General features: G+C 61.0%; 1 protein-coding gene across 2 annotated transcripts; it reads left to right on the top strand.

Moving 5' to 3' along the window:
- Positions 1–826: 826 nt before the first annotated feature.
- Positions 827–14,826, top strand: DEF8 (differentially expressed in FDCP 8 homolog). 2 transcript variants are annotated; one of them, XM_054048571.1, is made up of 12 exons: positions 827–934; positions 3,271–3,396; positions 4,272–4,369; positions 4,589–4,738; positions 5,069–5,210; positions 5,635–5,799; positions 6,563–6,690; positions 7,239–7,352; positions 7,674–7,751; positions 8,618–8,758; positions 9,279–9,388; positions 10,073–14,826. In XM_054048571.1, exons 2-12 carry the CDS (start codon positions 3,282–3,284, stop codon positions 10,173–10,175), a joined length of 1,344 nt encoding a protein of 447 aa, XP_053904546.1. In that variant the 5' UTR covers positions 827–934; positions 3,271–3,281; the 3' UTR covers positions 10,176–14,826. The 2 variants fall into 2 exon arrangements, with proteins under 2 accessions (XP_053904546.1, XP_053904545.1); XM_054048570.1 differs by having other exon boundaries at positions 7,671–7,751.
- The last annotated feature ends 450 nt before the right edge of the window (positions 14,827–15,276 follow it).

The following is a 15,276-nucleotide window of genomic DNA, read 5'->3' as shown; positions in this document are numbered from 1 at the left end:
TACTTTCTTTGTTGTGCCTGTCCTGTAGTAGGTGACTTCTGGGTACTCTTCTGGCTCTGTCAATCTGTTTTTTCACTTCAGCAGGTGGGTATTGTAGTTTTAAGAATGTTTGATAGCGATCCTGTAGGTGTTTGTCTCTATCTGAGGGATTGGAGCAAATGCGGTTATATCTTAGAGCTTTGTCTGTAGACAATGGATCATGTGGTGTGTCCTGGATGGAAGCTGGAGGCATGTAGGTAAGTATAGCGATCAGTAGGTTTCCGGTATAGGGTGGTGTTTATGTGACCATCGCTTATTAGCACAGTAGTGTCCAGGAAATGGACCGCTTGTGTGGACTGGTCCAGGCTGAGGTTGATGGTGGGATGGAAATTATTGAAATCATGGTGGAATTCCTCAAGGGCTTCTTTTCCATGGGTCCAGATGATGATGTCCTCAATGTAGCGCAAGTAGAGTAGGGGCGTTAGGGGACAAGCGCTGAGGAAGCGTTGTTCTAAGTCAGCCATAAGGATGTTGGCATATTGTGGGGCCAGGCGGGTACCCGTAGCAGTGCCGCTGACTTGAAGCTACACATTGTCCCCAAATGTGAAACAGTTGTGGGTGAGGACAAGTCACAAAGTTCAGCCACCAGGTTGGGCATGTAACTAGTTCACAAAACTGGGGGCGGGGGGTCCCCGCGAGGGAAGCCCGAGCCGCTGGCTGGGTCCGTCCCCCCCCGCCCATCTGCGGGCTCTGCTGGGGCGGGGCAGCGGCTGGGGCGCGCGGTCCGCCCGGCCTGCGGGGGCAGCAGCGGCCCCTCCGCCGCCTTCTGCGGCTGCGCCCCCAGCGCCCGAGCTCGCTACAATGTAGCAGGGGCAGCTGGGGTGCGCTGCGGACCCGGCGGGCCGTGCTGGGGCCGGGCGGACCCTGCGCTGCGGACCCGGCGGGCCATGAGCAGGTGAGGGCCCCGCCGCAGCGGAGCGGGCTGTGTCCGGGCGGGGTCCCCAGGGCGGTGCCCCCTGCCCGTCCCGCCCCCCCGGCCGAGGTTGGGGGGTCGCCTCCAGCCCCCTCACCCCCAGTGCTGCAGCCTCCCAAACGTGGGGTCTTCTGTGGCGGCTCGGGCCGAGCCTGGCCCTGGGCAGCTCGGGAGCGGCCGCTGCTGTCCCCTGGGGCGGGGGGGCTGCAGCGTGTTCAAGGCCCACTTGTCACTTTCCTGCGTGGGGACGGGAAGAGGCGCGCGTGGCTCTAGCCTCGGGATCAGCCCCCGTGACCCCGAGAAACCGGCCAGGGAGGGGGAGGGGTTCTGCCGAATGCCCCCAGACTAGGGCAGCAGGGAATGGGAGGGGCTGCCCTGTGCCCCAGCCCAGGGGGCCACAGGTGGGGCGGCCTGGGGATTCTGCCGTGCCCATCACCATGGCATTTAGGCACCAGGTTCTGCAGTATTTCTAGGCCACTGCAGAAATCTGCATCCTGCCCCTAACTCTGGTTGGGTGACACTTGGTGAGTCCCTTTCCCCTCTCTGGTCTCCCATCTATAAAACGCCCTTTCTCATGGCAGGCCGTAGAGCATTCTTGCTGTGGGTGCAATGTTCTTGTGCTGTGAAGCCCTATATAAACACCGAGCATGTTTATCATCCCACTCTGGCCATGGGAGCTCCGGGGGCAGGTGGGAGGGAGGGGCAGTAACTTGGTGGTGGTTTTAGTTGGGTGTGCGGATAGCACCACAGCTCCATTTTTGTCACAGCAGCACAGCGATCCTTTTAAAAATCCCACACAGGAAACTGTCAAAACCCAGCTACATTCGCTGTGAGTAAAGAGCCCAGCCCAGCATTGAAATCCCACCCTGGCTGCCAACCAGGCTTTGAGTGACAATTGGCTTTAGGCGCCACTGTTGATATTTTTCAGTAGCGTCTATTGAAGGGCCTAAAATGCTTTATTTGGGGCCTAAATCTGGCTGGTGTGTGCATTGGAAGGGAGCTGCCTAGTCTCTACGGTGGGACCGCAACTTCAAAACACACCTGTTGTAAACCAAATTCCTTCCCCGGGCTGCTAATGAAGTGTGGATTTTTGAAAGTGGAAGTAGCAAATAATGTATCCCTGCCCTTAGCAAGGTTCTGCTTCCTCTGTGCTGATCTCTGGCATTGCACAATGAAACTCCGTCTCCCTCGGGTCTGGGTGCTGATTTGTTTGGGTGTCGATGCCAGGGGAATGGTTTAGAAAAATAACTGCTCACTCTTGAGTTTTGAATAGAGACACGTGTTTCTGTGTGCGTCATGGGTTTGGGAAACGCTCGTGTGTGGCTGTCTGTTTGGTTACAGCATTACAATTAGAGGCCAGACTGATCCTGACAGTGTGTCTTCATTAAATGGGATCAGAAATGGTTTCTGGAAATTAAGCAGCTATTTCAACATAACTTCAGGGAAAGCAGTTTTGTTGTGTGACTAAGGGCTTGTCTGCAGCGTAGTCGCTCGCTCCAGCCGCTGTCGGCAGGGTCAGTCCACCTCCCCGAGAGGCAGGAGCTAGGTCGATGGAAGAATTCTTCTGTCAGCCCAGCACTCTCTGCGCCGGGGCCTTCCTCAGCGTAGCTTTGTCGCGCAGGGGGTGGATTTTTTCCCCCTGAGAGGTCGACTCGGAGACATCAGTCTTTGGAGTGTAGACCTGGCCGTCGGAGGAAGCCTGACTGTGTGGGGAGGGCACTGGACTGGGACTTGGGAGTGGGGTTTAATTCTGTGGGACCCTGTGGGACCCTTGCCCAGTCACTTCATGTCTCTGTGCCTCAGTTCCCCACCTGTAACCATGTCTGTCTGCTCCTCAGGGCAGGGGCCCTTGCGAGGTGTGTGTCCTCTGTGTAGCACAATGAGCGCTGTCAGCACACGTTTGTAGAGTGCCATTGGTAGTAGTAACTCCAGGTGGCCAGAGCTGGGCGCGTGCTGTAATGATGGGGTGCCACGTGCCGGGCTCTCAGGTGTCTGGCTGACTTGGTTGGAAGCTGTTCTGGCGACACAGGCAGGTGGAGAGACTGGTTTTTCTACCTCCTCCGCTGTGGAGCACAAACCCCGCAGAGCGTGTGAGCGGCGTGGAGTGATACGGCTTGGTAGTGGCTGGGAAAAATGATCCATCGATTCCAGTTTTAAGTGGAAGCTGTCTGGGCCGGGGTGGGCTGTGGAGGGAAGGATCAGGCATTGCCAGCTCTAGCCTGTTCCCCTGCTCTAGTGTCACAGGCAGAGGGGGTGAGCACCTGGGGCAGGTGCCGTGCCCTGGCGCGGGCTCCCCTCACCTCTGCGTGGTCCGGCAGGTTGGCCTGCTATGGAATGTGATGAGAAGCTGCTCCGGTTCCGACAGGCCCACCTCAACCCCTTCAACAAGCAGCCGGGGCAAGGCCAGCATGACCAGGAGGCTGGGGACGACCTTTCTTGTCGAGGTTAGTGTGGGGTTCCCTCGCCCACGCCTACCTGCTGCTGGGGAGCAGGCAGTGACCAGGGGCTGGCACTGGCCAAGGGAGCTCTGAAAGCCACAACCAAAGGGGTGGGGGCCCCCTCTAGCTCCAGTCATCCCCCACCGGGTCCCTGCAAGCCAATTTCCTGCCCAGTCTCTGGACTGCCAGAGACGTAAGTGCCATTGTCTGGGAGGCTTCCCCCACACCCTGGAGGTGGGGGGGAGGACACTAGATTCTCCCAGCATAAGGGGTTGTGGACCAGGTGGCCTCCTCACACTGGGCAGACTGCCAGAAAGGCAGCCGGGGCTCTAGCGACTCCTGGTTCTAACCCCGGCTCGTCCACCCGCTGGCTGCGTGGCCAGGTGACTCGTGCCTGGAAGCTGTGAAGCTCTGAGCACGGGCAGATCTTGCACATGCCGCAGCTGGTTGCTCTGTGGGGCAGGGAGGCTGCAAAGTGAGACGGGAAAGCGCTTTCCCAGCATGTCTGGGGGCTGTGTGGGGGAGGGGGGAGTGGGCATCTCCGAACCCACCCGTGTCCTGCTGTGGGGTGTTCAGTTGGGAAGGTCTGTGCAGGGGCAGCCCTCGAGTGACACCTCTCCTGTGTCCCCAGGATTTGGGGTGTGCTCCTGGGAGGGGCCACTAAGTGCTGCTGCTCCTGGGGCCTCGTGCCCAGAGCCGCCCCCACGCCCAGTGCCCCTCACCATTCAGTGCTGTGGGGCTTCCAGGGGCACCGGTGCCCATGTTCTGCAGGGGGTGAGCCTGGCGCTTGCCCTGCAGCTGGGCTGAGACCATCTCATGGGGGTGGTGCGGGGTGTCTCCCTGCTCTCCCTTCCCTCTCCATATGTCTCTGCTTGTTGCAGACTCGCTGCTGGGGCTGTCCCACGGGGACCCCGGGTTCCAGTGCTCAGAGCGCGTGATGGACTTGGGGCTGGCGGAGGACCACTTCTCCCGCCCTGTGGTGAGTGACTGCGCGGGGGGTGGCTGGGGCACACGAGTCTCCCGGGGGCGGCTGGATGAAGGTTGGGGCTGGCAGGCGTCTGGAGGAGCTGTGGTGTGGCGTTGATTGGCCCAGCAGGGGCAGCCCAGGAAGTCTCTGTGCCCGGGGTGGGGAAGGGCACCGTGCCTGGGCCCAGCGGGGCAGCGCTGCTCACCGGCGTTGCCCGTCTCTTGCCTGCAGGGCTTGTTCCTGGCCTCCGACATCCAGCAGCTGCGGCAGGCGATCGAGGAGTGCAAGCAGGTGATCCTGGAGCTCCCTGAGCACTCGGAGAGGCAGAAAGACGCTGTGGTGAGGCTCATCCACCTGCGCCTGAAACTCCAGGAGCTGAAGGTGTGGCCCGGGATCTGGGCACGGGGTGGGGGCTGCGGCCGGCTAGTGGTTCTGTTGGCTGAGGCCTTGGCTGTGTGGGCACAGAGCAGCCCACCCAGGTAGCAAAGGGCAGGATCCCCCGCCCTGTGCCAGGTGCCTGGACCTTCCTGCTGACTTGCCAACGAGGGCCCCGGCAGCGTTCTGAGGTTCCACAGCCCGGGCAGGGAGCGGGGGCCCCACCCCGGGGTGTTGGCAGCAGTGCCCGCAGGAGGCGATGGCCTGGCTCTCAGTGCAAAGAAGGCGAATGTCTCTCAGGCTCAGCTCCGCTCTGGCCGTCTGTCTCCGCTGCAGGACCCCAGCGAAGACGAGCCCAACATCCGGGTGCTCCTGGAACATCGCTTCTACAAGGAGAAGAGTAAGAGCGTCAAGCAGACGTGTGACAAGTGCAACGCCATCATCTGGGGCCTGATTCAGACCTGGTACACCTGCACAGGTGAGCACCAGCCCTGCCAAGGCAGCACCTCCCTGCTCCCCAGCCCTGGGGCAGGACGAAGGCTTGTTCTCCTTCCCGGCGGCGCTGATCCCCTGGAGCTCAGCCAAAGCTGCAGGGCAGACGGGAAGCAGCAGAGCCCCCGGGCTGGGCGGGTGCCTCTGCCGGTCACCTGGGTCCTGCCGCAGACAGGAGTGCAGACCCCTTATGGCATAAATGCCCAGTCGCTTCTCCGCTGCCACCTGCTCTGCTCTGAGCCTTTCCCCGCCGTGCGGGATGGCCTGTCTCCTGCAGGGCTGGGCCAGTTCTGAGTGTCGTGGGAGTGTTGGCAAGGGGCCTGGGTGCTCCCCAGCCGGGTCAGGCTGAAGCAAGGGGAAGGCCAGGCCGGGCGGGTGACTCCTGGGTCTCTGTGCCATGTCCTCCCCAGGGTGTTACTATCGCTGTCACAGCAAGTGCCTGAACCTCATCACCAAGCCCTGCGTGAGGTCCAAGGTCAGCCACCAGGCCGAGTACGAGCTGAGCATCTGCCCCGAGACAGGCCTGGACAGCCAGGATTACCGCTGTGCGGAGTGCCGGGCACCCATCTCCCTCCGTAAGTGCCACCCGCGCGGGAGAGGACGCTGGGGCTGAGGCGTGACCGGGGATCGCCGTTAACCCTCGCAGTTACCAGCCTGCGTGCGCCGGGACCGGGGACTTTCCCGCTCATCTGAAGCAGAGCTCCGTTAGCAGGAGGGGGGCGATCCCTGTGGCCAACACGTCAGTGGGGTCACCCTGGCGTGTGTGTGAGCAGGTGGAGCACAGAGCATGGAGGGAGCGGGGCTCGGCTGGGGTTAGATCTCGGGAGTTCCTGGCTCCCAGGCCTGCGCTCAGCCCACTCTCGGCATCCCTGGGGTGGGGGTTCTGCAGGGGTGTGGCCAGAGGTTGCTCTGGGTATATGGAGTGAAGGGAGCATGGGCTGAGCACAGGGAGTGGGAGATGACAGCAGAGATACGGGCAGAGGCCTTGGCATCAGGACACGTGGAGTCTGGTCCTGGCGTTGCCCTGACTCACCGTGTGCTCATGGGTGAGTCACTTCCCCTCTCCGAGCCTCAGTTTCCCAAGTGCAGAACAGGGCCGGTGACACTCGCCCAGCCTCCCGAGCACAGGGCTTGGCACACGCTTGAAGTGTTGGGAGGCTCTGCAGCCTCACGGCTAAGGGGAGCAGCAGGCACTGCCCTGGCGGGTGAGAGCAGAGACCCCTGCTGGGTCTGGAATGAGTTGGGACGGGGGACCTGGCAGGGCTGGGGACCTGGCAGGGCTGGGGCCCTGGGGCTGTTCCTGGCATGATGGGGCTGACGGCCCCATGTCCCATGCAGGGGGTGTGCCCAGCGAGGCCAGGCAGTGCGACTACACCGGCCTGTACTACTGTGGAAACTGCCACTGGAACGACCTGGCCATCATCCCAGCCCGCGTCATCCACAACTGGGACTTCGAACCCCGCAAGGTGAGCAGGCCGATGGGGCGGCCCCGTGGGCAGGGCGGGAGGTGACGCTAGGGGACACTGAGGTTCAGCTACCCTGGGCCGAGCCAGGGCACAGGCTGGGGGGTGGGACACGGAGCCTTTCACCCTTGGCCAGCGGCGTCCGCTCCAGCCCCGGCTGGCGGAGACCGAAGCTAGTTCCTGTCTGCACCTGGTGGCCTGTGATGTGAGCCCGGGGCCTGCGGGGCTCATTTAAAGATGGGACCAGCCCTAGGAGCCCCGTGAGAGATGGGGTCCGTGAACGGTGCAGGAGTCGGGCTGGCTTTCTCAGATGTGTCAGCACAGCAGGGCCCTGGCCCTTCCCTTTCCCGGAGTGGGCTGCAGACCCCCTCCCAGGCCCTACCAGAACAGCTGGTCAGTATGGAGGGGCCGCGCCCAGCAGCTCCCCTAACCCCCTCTGTGCTAATCACGGGGGCCTGCAGGGCTCCTCCCTGAACCATGTGCTGTTATTTACACCCCCCGCTGCCCCTGGGGTGGGGTTAATAACAGGGCGCTCTGTTCTCCGGGCCCAGGTCTCCCGCTGCAGCATGCGGTACCTTGCCCTGATGGTGTCGCGGCCGGTGCTCAAGCTGCGGGAAATCAACCCCCTTCTCTTTAACTACGTGGAGGAGCTGGTGGAGATCCGGGTAAGTGCCTGCGTCCGCCGGGGGCTCGTGCCCCTGGTTCTAAGGGCTGGGGTCCCGTCCCCAGACTGGCTTGTGAGCACGTGGGGGAGTTCCATGGGGCTTCCAGCTCTGGGCTGGGCCAGGAGCAGCTCCCAGGCATGCCCCCTTCGCTCTGTGTTGTACGTGCTCCCCCGACTTCTCCCCCCTAGACACTGGGCCAGGGGGCAGATTATCCCACACCTGCTACTGCAGGGCCCTTACGCGTCCCTGGGAGGTGTCCTGTCGCGGTTGGACAGGAGGCTGGGCGGGCCCTATTTCCTGAGCCCCGTCTCCCCGCAGAAGCTGCGCCAGGATATCCTGCTCATGAAGCCCTACTTCATCACCTGCAAAGAGGCCATGGAGGCTCATCTGCTGCTTCAGGTGCGGGGGTGTCTGCACGGGGGTGTCTGCACGGGGAGGGGCTGCTGTGTGAGCGAGTGTGCTGGGATGGGGAGGGAGCTGAACCCCTGAGCGCATGAAGCCGTTTGTGCCCCTGCCCGGCAGGGTACAGATCTTCCACCTGTGCCCAGCTGGTGGAACGGGCCGTGACTGGGCCGCTCCAGCCCAGAAGGTGACACCTGAGAGGCGTGGCACTGCCCACCTGCTGGGGGTGAGAGATCCGTTAATCCATCCCTGTCAGGATCAGCTCCACCTTGTGGTTTCCTGAGGATAGAGGAGCTGTGGGGTCAGCGTCACACGGGCCAAGCCCAGAATCCACGGATGCGATTCTCCCAGCCCCGAACCTCTGGTGCCGGTGGCTGCTGTGGAGACCCCCTCTCTGTCGTGCTCCCGTGTGGGGATCTGCGACCCCCCCCCCCCCCCGAGGTGGCGCACAGCAGTGGGTTCCGTGGACTCTCTCCGGGACAGGAGCCATGTGCAGGGGGAGGACGAGGGAGGCTGTGGAGGAGGGGGCTGGGTCCGATGGCCGTCACTAGCCCAGGCGATGGTCTGGGTGGCCTGTATCTCAATCATCCTGTGTCCTCGGTGGAATGTCAGCTCCTGTAGCTGCCTGCCCTGAGCCCCGGAAGACTCGGGCTGCTGGGGACGAGCCCCGGGCCGGGGAGGAAGGGCACGTTGAACCCCAGTGTGTGATGATGGATCAGCCAGAGGGTAAAGCGGAGAGCTCTTGGCCAGGGCTTAGTTGGATTCTGCTCCCTGTCTAAGCCCCAGCTGGGGAAGGCTCCTTGGCGGGTGGGGGCAGGCAGGTGGCTGGGGAGCGTCATGGTCTGACGATTCTTCCCCTGCAGCTGCAGGACCGGCAGCACTTCGTGGAGAACGACGAGATGTACTCGCTGCAGGACCTGGTCGACATCCAGGCTGGGCGCCTCAGCTGCTCCTTAACGGAGATCCACACCCTCTTTGCCAAGCACATCAAGCTGGACTGCGAGGTGGGGCTGGGTGGCTGACCCATCCCCTGGGGATCAGCTGTCTGAGGGGCCGGAAACCCCCACTCCAGCCTGGCCTCCCTCGATGTTTGCAAAGTCTCTAATTTCTGCATCTTCATTGTTAGACAAATGCTTGTGTCTAAACCCCTCCCCTAGCAAACAGGGGAGGTGGGGGGGCCAGGCCCTGCCCTCCCCCAGTAACAACCCTAGGATGACAGAGCTGGTAGGGAGCAGGCGTGCAGTGGGAGGAATTCCTTCTTTTGAGTCAGGGCTGCATGGGGGGCGGCGCCATTGCCACTGCCCTGGTGTATTTGAGCCCCCGCAGGTAGCGGAGGTGGGGATGGGGCACACAAGATTGGGGGAGCAGGGCCTGGAAGCACTCGGGCCCCAGGGCTCTGACATCCCAGTGTGCAATCTGCTGGAGCCAGCAGCTCCATGGGGGGGCCTGGATCCCAGCACTGGTGGGGAGGGGGAAGGACCCACACGCTGCACAGGGCTCAGCGATCTTCACTCTTGTCTCCAGCGGTGCCAGGCGAAGGGCTTTGTGTGTGAGCTCTGCAAAGAAGGGGACGTGCTCTTCCCGTTCGACAGCCACACGTCGGTGTGCACGGACTGCTCTGCTGTCTTCCACAGGTGGGTGGGGAGGAGCCTGGGGCCGCATGTCAGCCCCCACGGCGTCCTGTGCCAGCCCCAGCTGGGAGCATGGGGCCCAGTCAGGGAGAGCAGGGAGAGCTCTGTGCTGGGGGAGCCCCAAGATATGCAGGACTGTGAAATGAGCCGGACGCGGAGCCAGACCCCACGGTGCCCTCAGGTGGCACTGCAAGGAACCGGCACTGGGCTGACCCTGCCTCTGGCCTAACCTGGCACTAGCCCCTGGGGAGGTGAAGCTGCTGGCTGAGATCCTGCTCTCTGCTGGGCAGTGCCTGGGGTGCTGCCCGTGCACTTGGCCCAGCGGTGACCGTGGCTGGCCAGTCTGTTCACGTGCAGTTGGGTGAAGCGGGTCCCGAGTGTGGCACCTTGGACCTCTCCAGTGCTGGGGTGGGGGAGGATGGGGCTGGGCTGGGCTGCCTGGAGGAGCTGGCTTGCTCCCTGCCATGCTGCCTTCTCCTGTGGGTCTGCACCTGTCTGCTGGCAGCCATGCTCTCTGTAAGGGCACTGCGGGTGGCTCCCAGAGCTGGGGGGGCACTGGCTGTGAATTCTAGGGGGCATGCAGCTCCTTGCCAGCAGAAGCGCCCGGCGAGGTTGCAGGGCTGGCCTGAGCCCCACGCTCCTGACGGCAGGGCCAATGGGAGTAACCTTCCTCCTCCTCGCTTCCAGGGACTGCTACTATGACAACTCAACGACGTGCCCCAGGTGTGCCCGGCTCAGCCTGAGGAAGCAGTCGCTCTTCCGAGGCCCCAGTGCGGAGGAGCAGGCCTAGGGTCCCCCAGTGCACCAAAGAACATTGGAGAGAACTGGGCGTTCCAGAGGGGCGCGGCTGCAGCGCTGGGGCTGCAAGATCTGAACTAGCCGCCACGGGGGGCGGCCCCCGGGCCAGGGAGCGAGATGTCGCCCAGGCCCGAAGGAGTGCTTTGCCCTGGGACTCTGGGACCAGCCCAGCACGCTGCCTGTTGCTGGGAGGCAGCTCAGCGGGTTCTGAACCCAGCTCTGAAAACGCCTGTGCTTGGGGGCAGTGGCGTTCCGGGCTCTGCCGCTTGCAGGTGATTTGCCCCCGGCCTGTGCTGAGTGTTGAGTTCCCTGCTGCAGGTGCTTGCTGGCCTGGGCCGAGAGGAGGGAGGTGGCTGTGGTAAGGAAGAGCTGCGTGTTCAGCAGCCAGTTCTCCTCCCACGCTGATCACGGCTCTGACTCCTCCTTTGGAGAAGCCCACTTCTAACGCTGCCTCTGCGCCCCAGCAAGCCCCTCCTAGCATGGTCCGGCATGCCAGCCTCCATTGGCGTTACAGCACTCCCTCTGCCAGCTGCTCGGTGCTCTCCGGTTGGTGCATTCGCGTCTAAAGGGCCGCGTTGGCCTCTGACTGGCCGGGCTGGCTTTGGGCGTGGGCTCAGGGAGCCTCCCCTTGAGGCGTCTGGCCGTGGCCCTGCTGGCGAGGGGCCTGTGTGCAAGGAGTGTGAGACTCAGGCTGGTGCCTTAGGGACACGTGTCCACATCATGTCCCTGTCCTCACCGGCATTACTCAGCCCTGGCTGGGCTGGGCCATCGAGCTGGCACGTCCCAGTCCTGTCCACGGGCTCTGCAGGGCCAGAGTGAGGCACAGAGGCTGGGCTGGTGGAACGGTTCGCGCTCGGTTCCCCGCCTCGCTAGGCTGATCTGGCTGGCCTCCCCTGGAGCCGGAGCCCTTGGGGCACGCCGTCTGCTGAGGGAGGACGCGAATGCCATGGGCTGCAGGCTGGAGCGTGTTGCTTCTTGCTCAAAGCCTGCCAGCACCTGGTGCTGGCTCCCTCCAGCTCCCCGTGAATGCGGGCGGCACCTCTTTGGCTGTTTAAAGAGAGACGCTCGCAGAAATGAGTTTAGGGCTGAAGTAGAGCTGCTCCTTACATGGCCTTTCCCAGGACCCTCCTGTGCCGTTCAGAGGCCAGGGCCTCCGGTTGGAGTCTAGCTGCTTTAGTCTTGTATTTGTTTCCGTGCCCAGCCCGGCAGTGCCCAGAGCAGTGCCAGCATCTCCTCGGTGCTGGGAGCGTAGGGCTTGCAGTCAGCGTGGGACGGGAGCACCTGCTGGCTCCATACACTGACTGCTCCAGGAGCTAAGAGAGGCACCGGCCTCCCGCGCCACCAGAGGGATCCAAACCTGGCCCTTACACACACATGTAAGTGACCCGGCTGCCAGCCTGCGGCTCCCGCAGTGCAACTGCCGCGCTCTCTCGCCAGGGACAGGACAGGCACGAGACGTTCAGCGTCATCCCTTTAAAAAAGTACCTGGGATGGACCCCTCAAGGCTTGAACTCTAAGCCAGCCCTGTGCCCCCAGGTACGGCCTGGAATTTAAAAGTGCACCGGGGAGGGAGGGCCCTGCTGCTTTACGCAGGGTGTTTGGGTGGAAGAGAGAGCACCAGGGCCTCCCACCCCCTGCCTCACCCGTCTTGCTGCTGCTGTTACTGGGATACACTGGTGGGGGGCTAGGAGCTAGCTGGGGGCCGTCTCCCCATGCTGCAATCCCACCTCCCCACTGCAGGGCAGACGGGCAAGCAGAACCAAGGACTCGAGGCTGCTGGGCCCGGCCAGGGAGGGACGCAGGCTTTGGGCAGTGACCGTGACGGAGCTCTGGGGGGTAGCTACGGGACGAGCACTAATCCTTTAGTCTTCCTTTTTCTACAGCTGGGGGAGCAGGGCTGTGGGCTCTGTGCAGGGCTGAGCCCCTCCGTCCCAGGGGAAGTGGGAACTAGCAGGCTTTGTTCTAATCGCTTTTCCTCTTGTCGGTTCCGCCCCAGCCGGTCTGTGGGGCTCTCGCACCACCAGGGGAGGGGCTGTGTACGAAACGCCCTGGATAGCAAGTGAAACACACGCTACCTGTTTGTAACCCGATTTCCCAGAGGATGCGTTTCAGCTGCTGGGCCACTTCCACTCCCTTTGGATAAGGGACTTGCTTCTAGTCCCAGTGCTAAGGGCAGGCTGAAGCCAGCAGAGGCCCTGAGCTATTGCTTAGAGCTGGAGTCCAATCAAAGGGGGTTGGAATGGAAACACAGCCTCTGCTGAACGGGGTGTGGGCAGTCAGACCCCTCTGGGAACCGAGATGGGCCAGAGGTAGCACCCCCACCCCCTGAGCCAATGTAGTGTGGGGCGGGCCATTATTGCCAGGTCCCAACTGCCTCTGACCTCTTCCTCCGCTTGGATCATAGTGTTTGCTATTAGCAAACGCTGGGATTGTTACTGGGCTTCTGTTAACCCCCACGCTCAGTTTTCACTTGCTCATTTCATTTCTTTCTCAGTAGTTCTCCACGGATGAAACTTCTCCTTCCCCCTGACTGCATCCCGCCCCCAGGACTGTTACACATTGAAACCCTCCCACTTCACACTGGCATGAACTCAGCCTCTGGTTCCCCTCTGCAGTGCGGATGTTAGATACTCTGGGTTTGGTGTAGTTGTCATGGCCCAAGCCTTTAAACTCTAACTCCCTTTTCGAGGGTTTGTAACTTTCACCTGCTAGGCTGAAACGTCCCTGTCCTGGGCTCTGACCAGAGGCGAGTGCTTGGAGAAAGGGTCCGTGACAGCAGCTCTGCCTCTCCGGAGAAAGCTGGCCCTTGTCTCTTAGTGAAAATGAACCACCACGTGTCTGGGACGCTCCTCAAAAAGTGAGCTGCTGCCTCAACCTTCTCTTAATGGTTTTATGTTTAACGGCTAGTCCGCCGGGGCGGGTGTGCAACAATGCGTGAACACTAGCGTGAGCACTTTAATTTCTGTACAGACGTGTATGTTGGTTCTGTTTGAGTAGAAATAACAAACCTTGCTACAGAATCATTGTTTACCCTGTAAGTCCCTGACTTTTTCTTGGTTTCTAGAAACACTTTGTTTGCCTGTGTGGGTGAGAGATTCAGATGGCAGGCTCCAGGCAGGCAGGGGGGAGGCGGTGGTGGTGGGTTTTTTTAAGTTTAGTTCTTAATCTTGCAATGACAAAGTCTTAAGAGGAAAGCGTTCTCCCGGCCGCCCTCCCCCCAGTTCAGAAGGCAGGACTAGCAGCGCGAGTGTGCTTTACACCCCTGCCCAGTCACCAGAGCCTAGGCATGGAAGAGCACTTGCTGAACCTGCTGTTCCACACGCTTGCAGAAGCCTGACAAGTAGCATATGCCACAGGTGTGGCCACATGTGCTAGCCTGTGGCAGGATGGGCAGTCCTGAGGAAAGGGTGCAATTCCCACCTTCCAGGCGGTATCGTATATAACCCGACTGCCATACGTTTATCAGACCCAGTGCTGTTGCACCTATGGCAAGAGACAGTCTAGGCCCCTAGGCCAGCTGCTCCATGGCCTTTATTAAATGCACCTTGGAAAGAGTGACTGCAGCAGCTGCCGCGTTGCACCTGAGCCCCAGACAGATCACTGTAATTGTGTGTGTATTGTTACCAGACCCTCGGAGTCTGTAACTTCAGGAGTGCTTCGAGTAGCATTAACAATGGGAAAGATACCACAGACAGAACAATGGCATGATCCTTGCCTGTATCTGGAAGGGAAAAGACAGGGGAAGTGGCTGTCTGCATGGCAGCTGGGAGTGTACCTCCTAGGCCGACTAGACAGATACAGCTGGTTCTGCTTGAGCTACCGGGCTAAAAATAGTCGTGTGAATGTTGTGGCACGTGAGGACAAGCCCATCTGCCCTCTTTGCAGCTCTGAGCTCGTGGGGCTGGCAACCTTTGGCACCCAGCCCATCAGGGTAAAGCCGCTGGTGGGCCGGGCCGGTTTGTTTATCTGGAGCATCCGCAAGCATGGAGCTCCCACAGGCTGCGATTCGCCATTCCTAGCCAAAGGGGGGTGTAGGAAGCGGTGTGGGCTGAGGGACGTGCTAGCCACTGCTTCCCACAGCTCCCATTGGCCAGGATTGGCAAACCACAGCCCGCGGGAGCTGTGGGGCTCCGTGCCTACGGACACTCCAGATAGACAAACCAGCCCCCCAGTGACTTTACCCTGGCGGGCTGGGTGCCAAACGTTGCCGACCCCTGAGCTAGGCCATGCCACACTGGCCACACTACTATCTTTAGCAGGTAGCTGAAGCAGAGCTAGTGTGTGTCTGTCTGTCCAGCATGGGAGGCATGTTTCTAGCTACATTGTGAACATCCCCTCTTACAGTGCAGTCTGATTCCTTGCCATGCCTGCCCTCCTGTCAAGGGGTCACTTCATAATGAGAACAAAACTGTTTAGCTGACACAGCTGCCCTGTAATCTGCACAGCAAGAGAGGACAGAACCAGGACCAAAAGTTTGCAGTTCGCAAAGTGTGAATGACAAAAACAAAACCTCTGGGGAAGTTTCCCTGTGGCTACACCACAACTTGGTGGCTGTAGCAAGGGGGAGGAATGGGGGATAGTAGCAGAGGAATCTAACGTACGATGGAATTGATTCAATAAACCACTGTATGTGATCATTTTAATGGCGTGTCGGCATTGCTCGTTTGTTGAAGGAGGGGGTGGTGGGGATCAGGCCAAATGACTCATGGAGGTTACATGCTGCTGCTGGGTCTGTCATTACTTAACCTGTTGCACTGAAGCCTGGGAAGGAAAGTTCAGTTGCTAATGAACTAAAGACTACAGCATGACTCAGCATTTGCTGGGACACAGATTAACAGAACTTCCCCTTTGGGCCTTGGCCAGACCAGGATGGGGGGGGAGAAGAGGGGTGGGAGGAGAGAAATAGCTTGGCTTGGTTTGGTGACCTACCAACCAGTTCAAGCCCACCCTGGGGATGCACGGGGGGGGGGGGGGGGGAGGGTGAGCCCAGGCCCCTGCAGCTACGTTGTCAGTTGTAGCAGAAATGAAAGCTCAGTTCTTGGCACACTGTCCCTTTGCAGGGAAGCCAGGGGGCACTCCAGGAGCTAGCTGGA

Source organism: Malaclemys terrapin, chromosome 14 (assembly GCF_027887155.1).
Source record: "Malaclemys terrapin pileata isolate rMalTer1 chromosome 14, rMalTer1.hap1, whole genome shotgun sequence".
Taxonomy (NCBI): Eukaryota; Metazoa; Chordata; order Testudines; family Emydidae; genus Malaclemys; species Malaclemys terrapin.
Note: the sequence above shows the minus strand (reverse complement) of the source record. Positions and strands in the feature narration are given on the sequence as shown.